This window comes from Carassius carassius, chromosome 43 (genome assembly GCF_963082965.1).
Source record: "Carassius carassius chromosome 43, fCarCar2.1, whole genome shotgun sequence".
NCBI lineage: Eukaryota > Metazoa > Chordata > Actinopteri > Cypriniformes > Cyprinidae > Carassius > Carassius carassius.
The window spans coordinates 17142180-17164733 of NC_081797.1; the positions used below are offsets into that span (position 1 = coordinate 17142180).

The 22554-nt window shown below is 36.5% G+C and overlaps 1 protein-coding gene across 2 annotated transcripts; it reads right to left on the reverse strand.

Annotated features, from left to right (window-relative positions):
* Positions 1–1186: 1186 nt before the first annotated feature.
* LOC132124570 (F-box only protein 31-like) lies at positions 1187–17200 on the reverse strand. Of its 2 annotated transcripts, XM_059535639.1 has the most exons (11): positions 16744–17200; positions 10883–10954; positions 9454–9540; positions 7695–7771; positions 6076–6243; positions 5916–5990; positions 5198–5307; positions 4947–5100; positions 3494–3828; positions 1719–2160; positions 1187–1657 (listed from the first exon to the last, which is right to left on the reverse strand). In XM_059535639.1, the coding sequence occupies exons 1-10, from the start codon at positions 17114–17116 to the stop codon at positions 1938–1940; spliced, it is 1674 nt and encodes a 557-aa protein (XP_059391622.1). In that variant the 5' UTR covers positions 17117–17200; the 3' UTR covers positions 1187–1657; positions 1719–1937. The 2 variants fall into 2 exon arrangements, with proteins under 2 accessions (XP_059391622.1, XP_059391623.1); XM_059535640.1 differs by lacking the exon at positions 9454–9540 and having other exon boundaries at positions 16744–17198.
* Positions 17201–22554: the final 5354 nt, after the last annotated feature.

The following is a 22554-nucleotide window of genomic DNA, read 5'->3' on the forward strand; positions in this document are numbered from 1 at the left end:
AGAACAAACGAAGGCTAAAGCTGCAAACCTCCCTGAATTTGAATGCAACGTGTGCAAACTAGTCATGAATTTGCGCTTTGACATTTTCTAACTGGCAAATTTACACGAATGACAATAATTCAACTATTGACAATATTCTGATTGAGGAATTACCATAGAAATGTTTTTTTTTTTTTTTTTTTTCAAACAGCAGATTAACGTCAAATATAAAGAACTGTATTGGATGCTTGACTCGATATTGGAGCGGTTTTACAAATGTACAACACAAGTGTATAAATTACAGTTTTAGCCACAGTGCTTTGCTAAATTATAATTATCGATAAATAATGGAGAGAAACTCAGATTGAAGTCGACCTAGTCCTGTGAATCAATGAACCATGGCGATGAAAAATGGGGCAAAACTTGATTTAATTCATTGGGAAGTGAGAAACTGAAGTCAGCAGGGTAGACTTTGAGTTATTAGTTTCACAAATGCTTTGAAATATGATTCGAATAGTTCTGAGCCAATATAAACTGCTGAAATGACATCTTATTGGGAATAATATCAATAGTTGTAGGATATCAGTCCATGTAAACAGCCATTTCTACCAGAATATTACACATAAAACAAGTAAACACAGGCAATATACTTAAATTAGTTCATCGATCATATATACAATCATCCCTAAAACAGAGCTGAATGTATTGATAAATGTTTAAATATTTTCAATGCATTTACATAAATATTCACTTTACATTATACTTGTTTTTATTCACTTTTCCCCTTTTTTAAATGCTAGTAATGCTGCAGTCAAATACAAAAGTATAGCTGGAGTAATTCTGCCTCCGATAAACGTGTACGCTGCGAAGGGAAGAGCACTTGGAAGAGAGCTGCACAGCTAGAGGAACAGAACCACTATCATGTGAACATGAGACAGTCGTCGTGGTCGTGAAATCTGCTGGCTAACCAATTAGCTATTCGCTTGGAAATTTAACAGTATGATAGATATAAATTCAAGGAAAAGCTTAGCCAACATTTGCTGAAAACTGACTCACCCTCAGGCCATTTCGAGATGTAGATGAGTTTGTTTCATCATCAGAACGTATTGGAAATTTTTTAGCATTGCATCACTTGCTGTGAATGGGAGCCGTCAGAATGAGAGTCCAATACAGCTGATAAAAACATGACTATAATGCACAAGTGAAGTGAAAAGCTGCGTGTTTTTAAGAAATAAATCCATTATTTTTTAAACCATCAGCTGTTTGGACTCTGATTCTGACGGCACCCATTCACTGTAGAGGATCCACTGGTGAGCAAGTGATGCAATGCTAAATGTCTCTGCATCTGATGAAGAAACAAACTCTTCTAAATCTTAAATGGCCTGAGGGTGAGAATTTTCTTCAACATTTTGATGTTTGTGTGAACTGTTCCTTTAAATAAGAAAATTTGTCTTTTTTTAGTGTATATATTAATGGATGTGATAAAACTGACAACATTTGCAGCAACAAAGCGGCTGGAAGTCATTGGTTTTCAGTGAGTGCTGGCGGAAAGAAAAATGGAAGCCTTTCCAAATATGGTGTGGACATCTTATACAACGAAGGAAATAATCTGAATAAAATCATTTAAAAGCAACCGCAGATGTTGCCAGATTGAGGACAAACGCTTCTAAGATTATTTCTAAAGCACAAAACCACAGGATTTCAGAGTGTGAAGATCAGAGGCACGCTCAGCTGAGCACACGGGCGGATTTTCACATTGTTGTCGTCTTCATCGCCATTTTCAGGTTACAAAAATAAATTAATTAAAAAGCTGATAAGAAAGGCCTGATATAATACAACTGTATGGGCATGTGGCTTAAATACACCTGTGCGGATGCGAGCAGAAGTGCGTTTGTGTGTGTGTGTGTGTGTGTCAGCAGAGGATGTGCCTGATGAGAAAGGTAGTGTGAGGTTTGCTATCAGGATGTCCATGACTGCATGTTGCGGAGCATGGCCTCGAAGCGCTCCATGCTGGGGGCCTGAGCGTGGGACAGCTGGTCGGTCAGCCGACTGTACAGACTGAAGGACTTGAGCTCCAGCCAAATGAAGCCAAAGCGGTCGTCATCGAACAGGATGAACAGCCCTGGCGTGCGCTCTGGACTCGTGAAGCCGTGGCCAGCGATCAGGCCCGTTCCATAAAAACTGAAACACAAAGGATTATAATCAAACAAACTAACACTTTATTTGAAAGTGTCCTTGTTACAGTCTAATTCTACATTTAAGTGCTGAGTAATATGAATCAATTACATGTACTTACTTTATGGTTAGGGTTAGGGGAAGGGTTTGGCTTAGGGTTACTTGCATCATTTATTGTTATTATAATAGTAAGTACATGTAACGTGTAACAAGAATACCTTCAAATAAAGTGTTAGCAATTTTTTTTTCATTAATTTAAAATAAAAATAAAAATGTATATATTTTGTATTATATTTTAAAGAATTTTAAAGTGCACTGCATATTCCTTTTATATTAATATATGTTTACTTTAAGTTAGAATAATAAAACACAATTACACACACACACACACACACACACACACACACACACACACTTTACAATTTAAGTAAAAAAAAAACAGTAATTTAAATTATTTTCCATGTCAATTTTATAAGTTATATATGAATATTTATAAGTTATATATGAAAATATTAAATACACTTCTTGTAATCATTTTATATGTTCATATACACTGAACATATAAAATGATTACAAGAAGTGTATTTAATATTTTTTATTTTATATATTATATATTTATTTCTAAGTTACATTTAAATTATATACCTACATAAACTTACTTAAGCTCATTTAAAATAAAAATATGTCTATTTATATAAAATACAATGTAATAACTTTTTAAAATGTACTTAATATTGCATGTCACATTTTAAATAATTGTCATGTCTTTTTTATATATGTAATAAATGCTACTTAATATTAATAGACATAAAATATATATATAAAAAATATATCAAATTATTTAGTTTAACAAATTAAGTTTAGTAACTGATTTAAATTAATTGACATTCATATTTTATAAAATATAATAAATTAATTAATAATTTAGTTAATTTAACTGCTGTCTATTATTTCTGTATAAAAATATATAAATATATAATTTTCATTAATTATTTCTAATATTATAGAGACAAAACAAATATATAATATATTAGTGGTAGAGCACTGAGCTATCAAGTGCAAGGTTGTGGGTTCGATTCCCCGGGAACACATGATAAGTAAATATTGATAGCCTGAATGTACTGTAAGTCGCTTCGGATAAAAACGTCTGCTAAATGCATAAATTTAATTCCATTTTAATTTAATATAAAACTATATAAAATTATTCAGTTGTAACAAATTAAATTTGGAAATGTATTTAAAATAATTAACGTATGCCTATTTTAGAAAATATAATCAAGTATTATTAATGTATTAATAATATAATAAAAATAAATACTGTAAAAATGATCAGACTCACCACATCTTGCAGGTGCGAGGATACACTTCATTACGGGCCATGACTCCCAGAGGCAGAACAAAGGGCTGCGCTTCAGATGCAGAGCTGCAGGCAGCAGCTCCCGGCTCCACGTCCTCCACTCCAGCAGGGGGAGCCGTATCTGAGCCCTCTGCCGCCTCCGCAGGCTCTGATGGGGCATCCCGGGCCTGTAGACCCCTCTGGACCTCCTCGTGCACCCCCAGCACCAGACGAGAGAGCTCTTCCATGCTCCGCTGGTGCTCCAGGTCCGGCAGACGCACCGGCCGGTTCAGGTCGATTTCTAACGTCAGCTGACCTGCTGGTACATTGGGGTCACCCTAAAAACAAACAAGTGAGCTGATGATCACGCTAAATCATGTATACTATAGGCATTGTTGGAACCTTCATTTGAACTTTTACTTTTGCTTGTATTTGCTTTGTATGTATAATTATTAAAATTTTATACTATGATATAAGAGTCTATGTTCGATAATAATTTACTAAAATTATTTTGTATACACATTTTAAGTTTTATATATACTAACAAATTATTTCATTTCATGTATTTAAATGTATTTTTATTTATTTTGTCTAATTCCAAAATATACAATGAATTTGAATAATAAACTATTAAAACTATAAACTACAATACAGCAATATTTATATATTATAAAAATATTTAAATAATAGAAAAACATTAAAATGTATTTGTTTTATCTTCTTTTACACATACACACACACAAATAACTAAATTGTTTTTAATTAGGATTATTTACGCCGTAAGCCATTCATAGAAATGAATAATAGTTTTAAATGTAATGTTTTTAAATAAATGTATGTTTTTTGTGTATACAGGACAGTATTTTAATAAGTACTAACAAATCTTTTTTTAAGTGTATTTAAATGTTTTATTTTGTCCAAATATAATATGCTATTAATATTAGTAATAATAATAACTACTATTAATTTTATTGTTACAAACTATTTAAACTATGAGCTACAATACTTTTTAAATAAAAAATGTAAAGTTTACTTGTATAACTTATTTTGTATAATTTATTTTATTCTAAGTATATATGTATACTCATATAATTTATATCGTATATAAATATATTTAATATGTAAACGTAACATGTTTTTCTTAAATATACATGCATATATGTGTGTTGATATATAGTCCCCAAAGATAGAAGCACTGTTATTCTAATGATTCAATTATGCTTGTTTTCATATGAAAAAAATTGTGCTAATTCAATGAAAGGACCAGAAACTTTGTGACATAACAATTACAATACAATTAAGAAAACACAACTTTTCCTTGTCATTTACTACAGATATCACACCGGATTGGAAAGTGAGACAGTAGGTGTTGCCTCAAATAGTAAAGGTTTGCAGTGTGTCATGTTTTCCTGAGGATCGAAGCACTCCAGTCCATATTTTCGGATGTCAGACTCACGGTAAGTTTGGTGACTTTGGCCTTGGAGCCGTGGAAGCTCAGCATGATGATCTCCAGGCCGTGACTGCCGTACGTCCCTTTGAAGAGGCCCGGCTTCAGCAGGTCTGACGGGAGGCACGGGGGAAGATAAATCCGACGGTACGTCAGGCAATTACTGAAACCAGGAAACACACGGTAAGTACACACCTGGCACCAGACGAATCAAACTGTTGGCGCATTCTGGGTGAGAACGGGCGATGTAGGAGACTTACTCGTATTGGCTGGTGTAAATGAACTTCATGAGGATCAACTCCTGCATGTGCTCATGGAAAATGTCCTCCAATGTTCTTCCCCATTCATCCTCCAACCACGTTCTGAACTCCTGCACAAACACATGGGGCTCAGTGTACATCCAGGAACTACAGGAGAGCCACGGTTTGCCTCCAAATCTCTTAAAGGGATAGTTCACCCAGGAATTACAATTCTGTCATGAATTACTCATCTTCATGTTGTTCCAAACATGTGAGACCTTTTGTCATCTTCAGAACACAAGTTAAGATATTTTTGATGAAATCCGAGAGCTCTCTGACCCTCCATAGACAGCAATGATAATACCATGATCAAGGTCCAGAAATGTAGTAAGGACATCTTTAAAATAGTCCATGTGACATCAGGGGTTCAACCGTAATTTTACGAAGCTAAGAGAATAATTTTTGTGTGCAAAGAAAACGATAATAATTGTTTTATTCAACAATTTGTCTCCTCCACGTCATGCTTTAGCACCATTTTGGAGAGTATCACAGACTTAAACAACGTATGCAACATATGTACGCAGAAACATTTGTTTATGTTTATGCTTTGATCTGAACATAAACAACGTTTCTGCGTACATACATTGTTTACGTATGTGATACGTCATGAGGGTGAATAATTTATGACAGAATTGTAATTTTTGGGTGAACTATCCCTTTAAGAAGTCTGGTTTCCTACCTCTTGCCTTCCTCCAGGCATTCGATGGTGATCCGTCTGGTTGCATTTGGTGGAAAATTCATCTTTCTTCACAGTCTGGAAAGAAAAAAATATCTTGGTCAATATCTTGTAGAATATAATGGCACATTGAGCCATTGTGGTAGAAATATGTTAGATTTACCTGGATGTCTCCTTTATGAGGGCCCTTGTGTCCATACATGCATTCTACCATGGCTTTGTTTTTCTCCCACATATGAATGCGGAAGAGCGGCCGTCTACGCATGGGGTCCTCCACACGGGGATCATGGGGCGGTAAATACATCCAGCCTATGATGAACAGCCCGTCAACCTAAAATAATCAACAAAGCAAGAAAGAGTTGCACATTTGAAATACAGTATAATTGTACATTTATTGCGTGCCTTACGTATGCCGAATTTTTTTCCAAAGCTAGAGATTACGGTTTATAAAGTTTTAAATATGGATATTTTTCTAACACAAACACATGATTTCACATCAAAAGTGCTTTATTAACCCCTCGGAGCCGTGTGGAGCACTTACTATGATAGATTCATGCACTTTATTGGACTTCAATGGCCATTCACTGCCATTTTTAATGTTAAATATAACTCTGTTTGTATTTGTCTGAAAGAAGAAAGTCATATACACCTAGGATGGCTTGAGTGTGAGTAAATCGTGGGGTGATTTAAATTTTTGGGTGAACATTTGGGTGATATTTCTGACTGAGCTACCTAAGTAGATCTTTAAATGTAATTTCATAGTAAATATAGATAAAGTGTACTGCTGACAATCAATTATAATAAACTTTAATACACTTCATACTGAAATATACTGTCATGTAATTACACATTTGTCATGATTAAACTGAAATTTTAAACTATTAAAATGAATTGAAAGTGATATAGAATAAAAAGTGAAAGTCGTGACATTTGCCAAGTATGGTGACCCATACTCAGAATTGGTGCTCTGCATTTAACCCATCCAAGTAAACACACACACCCTGAACACACACACTGTGAACACACAGCCGGAGCAGTGGGCAGCTATATATTTCAGGGGAGTCGTGGCCTAGTGGTTCGAGAGTTTGACTCCTGACCCTAGGGTTGTGGGTTCGAGTCTCGGGCTGGCAATATCACGACTTAGGTGCCCTTGAGCAAGGCACTGAACCCTAAACTGCTCCCTGGGTGCCGCAGCATAAACGGCTGCCCACTGCTCCGGGTGTGTGTTCACAGTGTGTGTGTGTGTGTGTGTTCACAGTGTGTGTGTGTGTGCACTTTGGATGGGTTAAATGCAGAGCACGAATTTTGAGTATGGGTCACCATACTTGGCCGAATGTCACATCACTTCAAAATCAAACTTTTTACAAATTAAACTTTTAAAATCTGAAGAACAATTAGAAAATAATAATAATAAACGGAGCAATTCCAAGAGGGTACTCACACCATTGGTGCTCGGCCCTAATAATTTAGAGCAAAACAAGTGGAATTGCAGTTAGCTACTGTATGCTAGAAGATACATGATGGATGTTAACGCTATTAGCTAGCTGCGTTAAAGCTTTTTAGCTAATATATGGTATGCACTAAAATAAACAGCATATGTTTTTTTACTGGTTCACGATATTACTACATTAGTACTGTGCTAATATAATGATATTCATCGCCATAATCATCTTCTCAATACATAAGTGTTTTGTGACAATTCACATATGTAACTTTCCACCAGTATCAGCTATCTTTTTGCATTTGTTATCATTCTTTGTTGCTTTTTCTGTGTGATCTTACCACCACGTTCAGCAGTCCTCCATAGGGCCCGATATCAGGCTGCCAGAGACCCAGGATGTTTCTATAAGGATATAACACTGCAAAACAAGCACATGACCTTAAAACAGCACACAACACACGTAACAAACCCAGAACCAAGAACGTTGGATGGGATTATATCACTTTCGGCATTGGGCATGAACTCATAAATGCACATTGAGTGTGTGAGTATATGCAACTTATCTGCCATGCAACAACTTCGAGCTAATATTCTCCAACGTCTGGTCACCTTTACTCATCTGCATCTCACACAGTCAGCTGATGTTAGTGCAGCTACAGACATCTGCACCCTTGTCAGCCTGTGTCAGTCACACACATATGCATGCTGGACACACAGGCATGCTCACACCTGGCAAAAGCTGCCCTTAGGCCGCTGTCACATCAGTCTGTCCCAAACCAAGGCTGTGTCCCAATTTGCATACTTAGCCAACTAAATAATTAGCATCCGTGTGTTCCAAATTGCAGTATTTTGCAAAACTTCCTGAATTACTTCCAGTAGAATAACATCTGCTTGTGGCTTATATTACCCACAAATCCTTGTGCTACAGAAGGAATGTGATGCCAAGACAAAATGTAAATAATGTAATGAATTCAGCTAGATGAATGAATTATGTATGAATGGATCAAAAATGGATGAAGGTAATAACAACACACTTTCCTACTTGTGGTGTCTTGCTAGATAATGCATAGAAAAGTACATCAAAAGTATGCACCAGTTAACACTTTTATAGAGTAGAAGAACTATGCAGCTTGGGATTCAGCCTTAAAGGAATGTTCCACGTTCATAATAAGTTAAGAATCTGTGACAGAACGTAATGATTTAGAAAAGAATTATTTTGGAACTAAAACTATTTAACTATTAAAAATACTTTTTGGTTATTAAAAATAAAGCTGAAATAATACGATTCTAGATAATATTAAAAATAAACCAATAAACTTAAAGGTTTATTGACAAAATAAACTGACAAACCACCTAAACTTAATTTTTAAATACATTTTAAGATTTAAGATTTCAAGCAAATCTACGCATCACTACAAAGATGTACAGTCTGAAAAACAGATATTGAGATTTTCTAAATAATCACAGTGTTATTAAATTATTAATATAAAGATTAATAATCTAGATGATATCAAAGATATTCTAAATGTAAAAATAAAGGAAACCAGCTGTACAATTAAATAACCAACATACCAACACTCAGAAATCCCTAAAAGAAAATCACTTGAACTCATTCCTCATTTACAGCGGAAGTTTTTTGTCGTTTCCATACAAAAATGTGTTATTTGAAATCTAGAGTTGTCTAAATTGGCTTTTTCCTTCATCTTGATTTTTTGGTATATTTCTCCATATTGTGCAAAATATATATTTGCATATTCTGTTACTAGGTTTGCAACTTTACAGAGACTTAATTGTTATTTTATTGTACTGTAATATATTACACTAGCACACTTTTAAAACAATATTTACTTTTATCTTGCCGCAGTACATATTGTTTACCATTTACAATTTGCTTTTTTTTTTGCAAATTAAGGAACGAGTTTATATGCGATAATATAAATCTAACTATATGGTCTTTATTTATACCATGTTCGACAGCTCTACTTGAACTCAATGAACCTGGAACAGTACATCAGTAGCAAAGAGCATCTTCAGCCAGCAGCTTGACAAGCAGTGACTGGGCTCCAGCTCAAAGCCTTCACACACACGGCCAGTACATACAGTGTGTGTACACGTCCCGATAGTCCATATGCTCATAATCAGGGAGGAGCTTCATAAAGCGTCCCGACTTCACCTGCGGGTTCACACCTGGACATGTACGCAGGTGAGCGTGCCACAGGAAGAGGAGAGAGCCACAAGGCAGAGTGAGAAGCACACTCACAATCAATGTGTACAGGGCTGGGAGGGTGATAAGTGTTTGTCTGTCACTTCGGAGGATAATATTTACTTTATATTGCATATCCACATTTTTAAATCAACTTGATTATACACAAATGCCACACTAGCTTCTGAGGAATCTTTCTCTTTAAGCACTAATGTTTTCACCTGCTGAAATATTTTTGGTTGAAACAAACATCGATACTCTACAGACAAACTGTTAAATGAACATAAAATGTCTTTTGAGAGCTGAAGTAAATGTAAAATGCACTGAGAAAATGACAAAGGACATGTAATGGGGTGAAGCGACGGCATTACATTAACAAACACATCTGATTTTTCAGTTGAAAAGTCTAAAGGACATTTAAAGAGACGTCATACACTAGATGTGATATACATGGGCTGATCAGGATTTTTACAGCTCACTTGATAATCAGTTAAACTTAAAGAATAGCTCACCCAAAAATGATTTGGAGAAATTTAGCAGTTCACCATTTGCTCAGTAATGGATGCTCTGCAGTGAATGGGTGCCATCAGAATGGGAGTCCAAAACAACTGATAAAATCATCCCTATAATCCACACAACTCCAGTCGAGCAATTCATGTTTTGTGAAGAAAAAAAGATGTGTGTTTGGAAGAAACAAATCCATAAAGACTTCAAATAATTTCGTCTGAATCAGGAGAGAAATCTGCACAGATCAAGCACCATTCACGAACTAAAAAATAGTCCAAAACAGTTCGGAATAGTTATGTTGGTGTATTTTAATGTGAGAGGACAACAAGAGCTGGACTTTTTAACTGGAGGAAGCGTAATTATGGATTATAAGATGATTTATTCATTCATTTATTCACTATTCTCATAGCTATCTCAGAATAAATTACACAAGGTATACAATTAACAAAACATTATAAAAGACATTTCAGATCTACACTAGATTATGAGAAGAGGTTTGTTTCTCACAAACATGCAGATGTTCGCTTCACAGGACATTAATCGTTGGACTGGAGGGGTGTTTATTTGCTGTCATGTTTTTATCAGCTGTTTGGACTCTCATTCTGACGGCACCCATTCACTGCAGAGGATCCACTGATAAGCGAGTGATATGAAGAAACAAACCTATCTACATCTTAGGTGGCCTGAGGATGAGCAAATATTCATTGGTGGGTGAACTATTAATTTAAAAAATCCCAACTGGGTATCATATTTTATCATTTAAAATCACTTGAACTGCCAACAATTGGTGACTTCTGAGATTACAGTAGATTTACTTACGTTTCACATACAGATCTCGGCTCGACATGCCCACGATCTCCATCTTCCGCAGGTCATCTCTCATACCGAATTCTGCAAGAAGAGAAAAACTCATGCCAAACTGCGCGAGCACAGAAGAGTGTACACAGTACTAAAGGATGTGTCTTTAGTATCTTTCAATTCAGAATAAAACCGTATGCTAACAGTTTCTGTGCCATCCTTTAAGCTGATCATAACAGGCAAGTTTTCTGTGTTACTGTATTCTACTTGATTCTATTGCTGCAGTGGTGCTGAAGCCTGTTAAACAGATCTTAGACCTGAGATAAGGCAAACGACACCCTCATGGCTCACATAAATGACATGTTATCAGGTTTTTGGCCAATCCCTTGACTTATGCACCAGAAAGTTCAAGTAACGTATTTCACTCCACAGCAACACTGACAGGCAAACATTAACTCAAATGCATGTTAATTTTTTGCTACTATTGCATGAAAATCTTTTGATCTGTCTATCTACACAGCCTTTTAAGGATTTAAATGCATGCCTATGATGCCTAAAAATGTTGTTTTCTTATGTCCATTTAAGTTGCAGGTCAATAGGTTTTAAGACACAGTTCATTTCTGGTTTTACAGTGAATGAATCAATCACCAGAGCACTAAACCTCAGGCCACTTTAACAGCTAAACATCACAGATCAAGAACAAGGAGGAGGTTATGAAAAGAAGAAATCAAATGTATTCTGTGTTCATGTTGTTGACAAATGTTAAAAACTCAAGGTTTCTACAAAAACTTCAATGACTCTGTAAACATCATATGATTCTATGAATGATCACATGTGAGTGTACACAACTCAATCATTATATAAAAGGGAAAAGAGAAAATTGTAATAAAATTACTCTTTAATAATAAATAAACATATTTACATAAAATATATATAACTACTATAAAATAATAATAATAATAATAATAAACACCTAGATCAGTGGTTCCCAACCTTTTTCAACTCGCGGCCCACACATCCAAACATATATGTTTGCGCGGCCCACTGCAAAAAAAATAAATAATAATAACTGACCCCGCTATTGTATGGTTAATAACTTAGTACTCAGAAGCTAGATTGTTAACTGTATTTATTGAATGAACTAGGGCTGTGCGATATGGGGAAAAAACATCACGATTTCTTTGATCAATTTTGATATTTCGATTTTAATCACAATTTTGACGCACACATATATGCTTTACAGTCATAAATGCATTCAGGATGAATTTGAAACATATTTCCAAAAGAAAACCAATTAGAGCTTTATCAAAAAGTTGTAACGTCTCTAGAACAGACATGAGTCAAAATAATCACTAAAGGTGTAACAACATTTATAGACTTATGGCAAAAAATAAATAAAATATAAATATATACAGTATGTGTGTGCGGTGCAGAAGCAGCAGAGAGAGTGCATTAATGTAACGCGAAAGCACATTAAAATAATGCACGAGAGCGAATCTCTCCGCTCGCACGCAGATTTCCTTTTGCTCTGCCACAAAACCAGAAGAGGTTGCTCAGATACACGCTGCTCTCACCTGGAGAGAGTGTGCGCACTTAAAACGTTTCTCATCGCTCTTAAACTGCGTCCTGTGCACTCACAACTCTCTCTATGCTCCTGTGCTAGATATTAATTTTCGCACGTTTTTATTTAAAGCCTTTTACCGTGTGCAGTGTGAACGCTCTGATCCGTTAACATGGGCTCGGAAAAAAGGCGCATCGCAGACAGTGTGTGAACCTGGAGTTAGGCATATGCCCAGTCTGTTCTGTTCTCGCGCTAGGCGCTGCATTCTGATTGGATCAGATAGCATAATGCGGGAGGTCAGAGCCGCGGAAAATCTTGCTATAAAGCGATTTAGAAATCGCGCAGGCTCAAATCGTTATTTTATGACGATTTCTATTAATCGCACAGCCCTAGAATGAACTGGCAATGAACAGAAAATAACTCGGACTGGCACCGCTCAGCAAAACGGGAAAACTTGATCCAGACAGAGCTCGGCAGCGGGTAGACATGTTGACAGCATTTATGCATGTTTGAATTTGTTGTTCTGTAGCATATGCAGCAAAAATATCTAAGATAAATTGGCGGTTTATTCTTAAACCAATCAGCAAGCTCCAATAGTGGAAGCATAGTTACAGTTTAATATTTATTTTTTGTTATTTAATTATATATATGAAATATATTATTATTTATTTTATTAGTAATTGGCGGCCCACCTACAATACCATCGCGGCCCACAGGTTGAAAACCACTGACCTAGATATATTTGTCTTTAAGCGTCACAACAACAAAAAACAAAACTTGAAATTGATTCAGAAACTCAATACATTCAAGTCATTGTCTGTATACATTCTATATCATATATATATATATATTAAGGGTGGCATGGTTCAACTTTTTCACAGTTCGGTTTGTTTCACGGTTTTAGAGTCACAGTTTCGATACAGTTCGGTATGTGCTATGTTTATGGAAAATCTACACTTTCTAATAAATAAAATAAAAAAAGAATATTCTATCCAACTACAAGCAACAGCACAAATAAATACAATAGAGTAAAGATACAAAAAATAAACAGTGATTTTCAGTTGTTTGTTTAGATAGGTCTAGTATTAGTTTTGTGGTACACAAATTGAATAAAGTAATCAAGTGTAAAACAGCATTGCATATTGGACTATATAAATGAAAGATTATTCTTTATTAAAGTTACAAAAGCTTTTTAATCAAGAGCAGTGAGTGGTTTCTTTGTTGTTGCTGTTCGATTAATATTAAGACTGTCACTTTAAGAGAATGCACTGATACAGTGGCCTACGTTCAGCCGGCTATGTCTGCTTTAATGTAGGATACTTACAAAAACTGGCATTTTGACACAATATTTGTCTGAATTTGTTCTTTTAAACACAGTACTTCAGAGAGAGCTTAATATTTGCGCGCTTCGGATGAGCGCATGCACAAATCTTCTCACTGCGCATGCGTGCTCCTGTCCTTTGGCTCCTAAATGTTTCAACTGGCAAAGCTTAAATGAGTTTAGTTTAAACACATATTAACGTGTGCTATTCAGGTCTCACCTGTGAGCGCGCTATCAGCACCCGGGTGATGACGGAATAAATGATTCATATTCCAGCATACGGCATTCACATTGAACAAGAGGGGATGTTGTTGTAATGTCTGGGAAGCCAGATTGCGCATGTATCAACAGAAACATATATTAGCTGAACCCTGTTTGTTTTACGTGCTATTTACAGCAAACCATATTACAGATGCTTTGTCAGATTTAAGTTGAACCGCAGTCCCAGCACGTGCCGAACCATGTGAGGTGAGGTTTTTTTCAGCGAACTGTGCCACCCCTAATATAATATATATATATATAAAAACATTAAATAAGACACAGTAAGTACATATTATTATTTTTAAAAACACTTGTCAAAATGAGTTTATCAGCAAACACAAAATATAGCTATTTGTGACCCTGTAGCACAAAAGCAGTGATAAGTAGCAGAGGTTTATTTTTAGCAATAAATAATAGATTGCATGGGTCAAAATTATCGCTTTTTCTTTTATGCCAAAAATCATTAGGATATTAAGTAAAAGATCATGTTCCATGAAATATTTAGTAAATTTCCTACTGTAAATATATAATATAATAATTTTTTTATTATTAACATGCATTGCTAAGAACTTCATTTGGACAACTTTAAAGGCGATTTTCGCAATATTTAGAGGTTTTTTTTTAACCCTCTAACAGATTCCTGATTTTTGGTCCATTGTCACATATTTACACATAAATTCTACATGCATATCATATATATTAACATGTACATACGCTAGTGTTGGGCGATATGGTCATTTTTCAAATCGTCATATCGTCAGCCCGTGAGATCGACGATACACAATATTATCGAGCATGTGTGGAGCAAGAGAGAGACTCTTTGTTCTTGTCATAGCATAACTATTTGGTGTTTTAAACCGCGCAGGTGCGCGAGAGAGAGCCTATGGAGTCACCAATAATCAAAAAAAAAATTACTTGACTGATTTAACTAACGTTAAATATAAAAATACTGTATTTAAAACAGCTAGTTCATACATAGTCGGACGCAACTGTCATATCGCACGTCCGCATCTGCGCAGGGAAGTTATCAGTCTAAATGTTCTGCAAAATCAGTCAACGGTGAAAATCAATAGCAGATTTAATTTAAAGTCCAACAGTTTAACACTAATATTGGGCATAAACGAACATTTAAATATAAAGTATTTAAAACAGGTAAGTTGATATATTTGTAGTAAAGTTGAATTGAACTGATGCATCAGTCATACAGCGCTCCGGACTGCGCGCCTCATGATGAGTCTGACGCACCGTCACAGAAACAAGAATGAGATGCAGTCTAACATAACTGTGGCATTAAACTCAGTTAGTGAGGGCTCCTTTAATATATTGCACATACAGTATATAGGCCGTTTAGATTACTTGTTAAAGTGCAATGAAATACCTTATATCTGCAGACGATGTACGTCTGTTTGTGGATGGAGACTTTGTAACGGCCAAAACTATGTATTTTGCATGCATCACATTATAGTGCGGTGTGCATGAAAATAATAACAAGGCGGCAGATTGAATTTATTATCCATAGGGTTTCTCACGTAGTCCTTCATCACCACATAGTGTGTTTTAAGTTAAGTGATCAGTCTTTAAGAAAAGGACTACGTGAGAACCATGCACTATGGATGATAAATTCGCTCTGCGGCCTTGTTAATTATTTTGTCTTTACTTTATTTGTGACACCAAGAAAGAGTTAATCTCTCGTGTATGAGAAGAGCGCGTTGTCGTATACCAGCCATTAAATGTGTGGGACACCAACTCGTCGTTTTCTATCTCTTTCATTTCATGGATTTAACGAATTATCCGAATCAAAGCGCAACTTCACCGACCACATGCTGTAATCCTCCTGCGCATGCGAGGTGTGTGAAATGCAGTGAAATAGCTGGGCAGTTTAAAAGCTGAATTATAATAAGCAGCCTAATAAAAATAAAAATAATAGTTATTATTATTATAATCTAATACATTAATAGGAAAATGAGCCTAATATCGTCTTGATTATCGACAGAGAATTCTGCTTATGTCGATATCTCTGATGATCGTCGATACACGATACTATCGTCTATCGGCACAACCCTAACATACACACACATATATATATATATATATATATATATATATATATATATATACATACATACATATTATATTTAGTGATGTCAAACGATTAATCACATCCAAATTAAGTTTTTGTTTACATTATATATGTATGTGTACTGTGTATACGTAGTATGTATATACACACACATACATGCATGTATAAGAAAAATGTTACGTTTTATATATATATATATATATATATATATATATATATATATATATATATATATACTTATATGTGACAATTTATATGAATATAAATATATTTACTATATAATTGTATGTTCCTGTGGCTCAGTGGTAGAGCATTGTTTTAGCAGCATAAGGTTGTGGGTTCGATTCCCAGGAAACACATGTTAGGTAAAAAATGTTAGCCTGAATGCACTGTTAGTCGCTTTGGATAAAAGCATCTGCTAATTGCATAAATTTTAATTTAAGAACATACACATATTTCCAATAACAATTTATTTTGGAAGCGGTTAATCGCGATTAATCTTTTGACAGCACTAATTAATATAGTCTATATAATAATGTAAATCGGCCTATATAATAACGTTATGATAGTTTTTGAGTCGGTGTCATATCATATCAGTATCTTGTGTAAACAGAAGGCCGCTGTGTGTTGTTTGTTGTGTAGCAGCCATTATTACATACCCTCTGTACATCTCCTCCTCCAGATCGTTTCCGTGTTCAGGATCTGCCTGAATTTCTTGCACACCAGCGCCAGGTTGGGCAGCGCAGCGCCGGGCAGAGAGGAGAAGATTTCCACCAGGAGCTCCGGCGGAAGATCCAGCAGTGACTGCGGGCGCGGCGGCCCGAGGACACCGGCTCCGCTGCTGTGACAGCTGCTGCCGCCATCGGGCTCGTCTTTCGGTTTGCCCACGACCTTCTCCTCTTCCTCCTCCTCGTCCATGTCCATGTCAGAGTCGCTGTCCTGATGCGGCTGGCTGTGCCTCTGCCGCCGCCTGCAGCGCCGCGACTGTCCCGCTCCGCAGAGCCTGGCGCACACCGCCATCCGGAGCAACATTACATCATCCCCGAGCAACAGCCGCTGTCCCCCGCAGTGCTCCGCTGCTGCGCGCGCGACGTGCCTGGGCGTCTTCTCGTGACGACAACGCGTCGCGCAGCAGTACGTTTGGACCATATGGTTTGGACGTCTTCTTCTTCTTCTTCTTCTTCTTCTTCTTCTTTGTGCTTATTTGGCGGTTCGCATTCTTAAAAAGAGCATTACCGCCATCTACTGTGGGTAATAGATCAGAGACAAAATACACTAGACTAGATCACCACTACCAGAACAATCAGGACTCGTGCTTTCAATGTTGCTGCGTGTTCAGCTCCTCCATCTACGGCAAAGTCCATCTCATTCCAGAGAGGGATGCTGTTACATGTATATATATATATATATTAAAAAAACTTATAGTATAATAATCTATCTGTATAAAACAAATTGTATACATTTATAACCCTTCTATATTCTATGGATCAAATTGGTTCTTCTTAAGAACTTTATTATTAACCTGCCCCCTTCTACTGAATTTAAAATTATCCTTAATGTTAATTGCTGATTACCTTCCATCTGCAGTTCTTCTCTTAGCTTACTTCTTTCCTCTGAATATTTATTACACTTAATTAGTACATGCTCCACCGTTTCTCTTATTCCACACCATTCACACAAACCTGTATGATGTTTCCCTATTAATTGCATTGTTGAATTAAGTCCTGTATGTCCCAATCTTAATCTAGAAATAATACAATCTTTCTTCCTTCTTTCACTTGACTTCCTTCCTTTCCCTACCACTGGTTGTATTGAATGTAAATGTCTACCCTTTTCCTCATTGTCCCAGTACATTTGCCAATTATTATTTATCTCCCTTTTAATTATTGATTTGATTTCTAATTTGCTATATTTAATTTCCATATCTATAGTTTCTTTTGCCATAGCCTGTTTTGCTAACTTGTCTGCTGCTTCATTTCCTGCTACTCCAGTATGTGCCGGAACCCATAAAAACGGAACTTTCTTATTTTCCTGTTGCATCATGAACAATATCTGTAGGATTTCCAAAACAATATCTTGTCTAGTATCTGATTTCTGAGCTTCCAGGCACATCAAGGCCGAACTTGAATCTGAGCAGATTAAAGTTTTACTTAAACCCATTTCATTTATTTTATTAATTGCTACCATAATTGCTAGTAACTCTCCTGTAAACACAGATACATGATCTGATATTCTTTCCCCTCTCGCCACTTTCAATCTGGGTATGATGTACGCTACCCCTACCTGTTCCTTTTGTGGATCCTTAGACGCATCTGTGAAAACATGTACATATTGTTCATACTTACTCCCAATATACTCTTTTGTCATCTCTGCCTCCAACATCCTCCGATTTTTATCTTGCCTTGATTCCAATAAGAATAAATCTACATTGGGTTGAGGTAATATCCATAATGGTATTGTTGGTAATATTACTGCTGGAATAACACTGTACTCATTTAATTTCATATCCTGAACTAAATCCTTAATGATCCAACCAAAATTGTTAACTTTCCCTTTCCCATGTTCCCAACATGTTTCAAGTATACCTTTTGTTGGATGACTATCCTTCTGCCCTTTTAGATTCACCCAGTATGCCAGTGTCAGTTGCTTCCTTCTTAAATGAATTGGCATCTCCCCCATCTCCACCTGTAACGCTGAAACAGGAGAGGAAGGGTAAGCTCCACAACATATTCTCAACGCTTGAGATTGAATTCGCTCTAACTTTCCTAACTGTGACTTAGCTGCTGTTCCGTATGCAATACAACCATAATCTAATATTGCTCTTATCATTGTTGAATAAATTGTTTTTAATGCCACTCTGGAAAGCAGTCTGGAAAGCAGACAGACTGGCTAAACCGACCGTCTGCTAGCTGCCTCCCGTCACAGAGGTCAGTTAATTCTCAGCACATAGAGACTTCTTCACCTAGATATCACACTATAGAGACTGTGTCTGTTCCCCGAACTAGAAAATACAAAAAACGTCCAAACCAAGTTAAGATTAACAATTTAATTGAGGTTCAACAAATAAAAAACAGAAGCAATATGGATAAACAAATGATAAAGCTTGGCTTATTGAATATCAGATCCCTTTCTACGAAAACACTTTTTGTAAATAATATGATCACTGATCATAATATAGATGTACTCTGTTTGACAGAAACCTGGCTAAAACCTGATGATTACATTATTTTAAATGAGTCCACCCCCCAAGATTACTGTTATAAACATGAGCCCCGTCTAAAAGGCAAAGGTGGAGGTGTTGCTTCAATTTATAACAACGTTTTCAGGATTTCTCAGAGGGCAGGCTACAAGTATAACTCGTTTGAAGTAATGGTGCTTCATATAACATTATCCAGAGAAACAAATGTTAATGATAAATCCCCTGTTATGTTTGTACTGGCTACTGTATACAGGCCACCAGGGCACCATACAGACTTTATTAAAGAGTTTGGTGATTTTACATCCGAGTTAGTTCTGGCTGCAGATAAAGTTTTAATAGTTGGTGATTTTAATATCCATGTTGATAATGAAAACGGTGCATTGGGATCAGCATTTATAGACATTCTGAACTCTATTGGTGTTAGACAACACGTTTCAGGACCTACTCATTGTCGAAATCATACTCTAGATTTAATACTGTCACATGGAATTGATGTTGATGGTGTTGAAATTATTCAGCCAAGTGATGATATCTCAGATCATTATTTAGTTCTTTGCAAAATTCATATAGCCAAAATTGTAAATTCTACTTCTTGTTACAAGTATGGAAGAACCATCACTTCTAACACAAAAGACTGCTTTTTAAGTTATCTTCCTGATGTATCCAAATTCCTTAGCATATCCAAAACCTCAGAACAACTTGATGATGTAACAGAAACTATGGACTCTCTCTTTTCTAGAACTTTAAATAAAGTTGCTCCTTTACGCTTAAGGAAGGTTAAGGAAAACAGTTTGACACCATGGTATAATGAGCCTACTCGCACCCTAAAGAGAGCAGCCCGAAAAATGGAGCGCAGCTGGAGGAAAACAAAACTAGAGGTATTTCGTATTGCTTGGCGGGAAAGTAACATATCCTACAGAAAAGCATTAAAAACTGCTAGATCCGATTACTTTTCTTCTCTTTTAGAAGAAAACAAACATAACCCCAGGTATTTATTCAATACAGTGGCTAAATTAACGAAAAATAAAGCCTCAACAAGTGTTGACATTTCCCAACACCACAGCAGTAATGAGTTTATGAACTACTTTACTTCTAAAATCGATACTATTAGAGATAAAATTGCAACCATTCAGCCGTCAGCTACAGTATCACATCAGACAGTGCACTATAGACCCCCTGAGGAACAGTTCCACTAATTCTCTACTATAGGAGAGGAAGAATTGTATAAACTTGTTAAATCATCTAAACCAACAACATGTATGTTAGACCCTATACCATCTAAGCTCCTGAAAGAGGTGCTTCCAGAAGTCATAGATCCTCTTCTGACTATTATTAATTCCTCATTGTCATTAGGACATGTCCCCAAAACCTTCAAACTGGCTGTTATTAAGCCTCTCATAAAAAACCACAACTTGACCCCAAAGAACTAGTTAATTATAGACCAATCTCGAATCTCCCTTTTCTGTCCAAGATACTAGAAAAGGTGGTATCCACACAATTATATTCCTTCTTAGAGAAAAATGGTATATGTGAGGATTTCCAGTCAGGATTTAGACTGTATCATAGTACTGAGACTGCTCTTCTTAGAGTTACAAATGATCTGCTCTTATCATCTGATCGTGGGTGTATCTCTCTATTAGTTTTATTGGATCTTAGTGCTGCGTTTGACACAATTGACCACAACATTCTTTTGCATAGACTTGAATACTTTGTTGGCATCAGTGGAAGTGCATTAGCATGGTTTAAATCGTACTTATATGACCGCCATCAGTTCGTAGCAGTGAATGAAGATGTATCCTATCGATCACAAGTGCAGTATGGAGTACCTCAAGGCTCAGTACTAGGGCCGCTACTCTTCACGCTTTATATGTTACCCTTGGGAGATATCATCAGGAAACATGGTGTTAGCTTTCACTGTTATGCTGATGATACTCAGCTCTATATTTCTTCGCAGCCCGGTGAAACACACCAATTTGAAAAACTAATGGATTGCATAGTCGATATAAAAAACTGGATTACGAGTAATTTCTTACTGCTAAATTCTGAAAAAACAGAGGTGTTAATTATAGGGCCTAAAAACTCTGCTTGTAATAACCTAGAACACTGTCTAAGACTTGATGGCTGCTCTGTCAATTCTTCATCATCAGTTAGGAACCTAGGTGTGCTACTTGATCGCAATCTTTCCTTAGAAAGCCACGTTTCTAGCATTTGTAAAACTGCATTTTTCCATCTCAAAAATATATCTAAATTACGGCCTATGCTCTCAATGTCAAATGCAGAAATGTTAATCCACGCATTTATGACCTCAAGGTTAGATTATTGTAATGCTTTATTGGGTGGTTGTTCTGCACGCTTAGTAAACAAACTACAGCTAGTCCAAAATGCAGCAGCAAGAGTTCTTACTAGAACCAGGAAGTATGACCATATTAGCCCGGTCCTGTCAACACTGCACTGGCTCCCTATCAAGCATCGCATAGATTTTAAAATATTGCTTATTTACTTATAAAGCCCTGAATGGTTTAGCACCTCAGTATTTGAATGAGCTCCTTTTACATTATAACCCTCTACGTCCGCTACGTTCTCAAAACTCAGGCAATTTGATAATACCTAGAATATCAAAATCAACTGCAGGCGGCAGATCCTTTTCCTATTTGGCGCCCAAACTCTGGAATAACCTACCTAACATTGTTCGGGAGGCAGACACACTCTTGCAGTTTAAATCTAGATTAAAGACCCATCTCTTTAACCTGGCATACACATAACAAACGAATATGCTTTTATTATCCAAATCCGTTAAAGGATTTTTAGGCTGCATTAATTAGGTAAACCGGAACCGGAAACACTTCCCATAACAACCTATGTACTTGCTACATCATTAGAAGAATGGCATCTACGCTAATATTTGTCTGTTTCTCTCTTGTTCCGAGGTCACCGTGGCCACCAGATCCAGTCTGTATCCAGATCAGAGGGTCACTGCAGTCACCCGGATCCAGTACGTATCCAGACCAGATGGTGGATCAGCACCTAGAAAGGACCTCTACATCCATGAAAGACAGCGGAGACCAGGACAACTAGAGCCCCAGATACAGATCTCCTGTGAAGACCTTGTCTCAGAGGAGCACCAGGACAAGACCACAGGAAACAGATGATTCTTCTGCACAATCTGACTTTGCTGCAGTCTGGAATTGAACTACTGGTTTCGTCTGGTCAGAGGAGAACTGGTTTTTTTCTCCATTCTGTCACCGATGGAGTTTCGGTTCCTTGCCGCTGT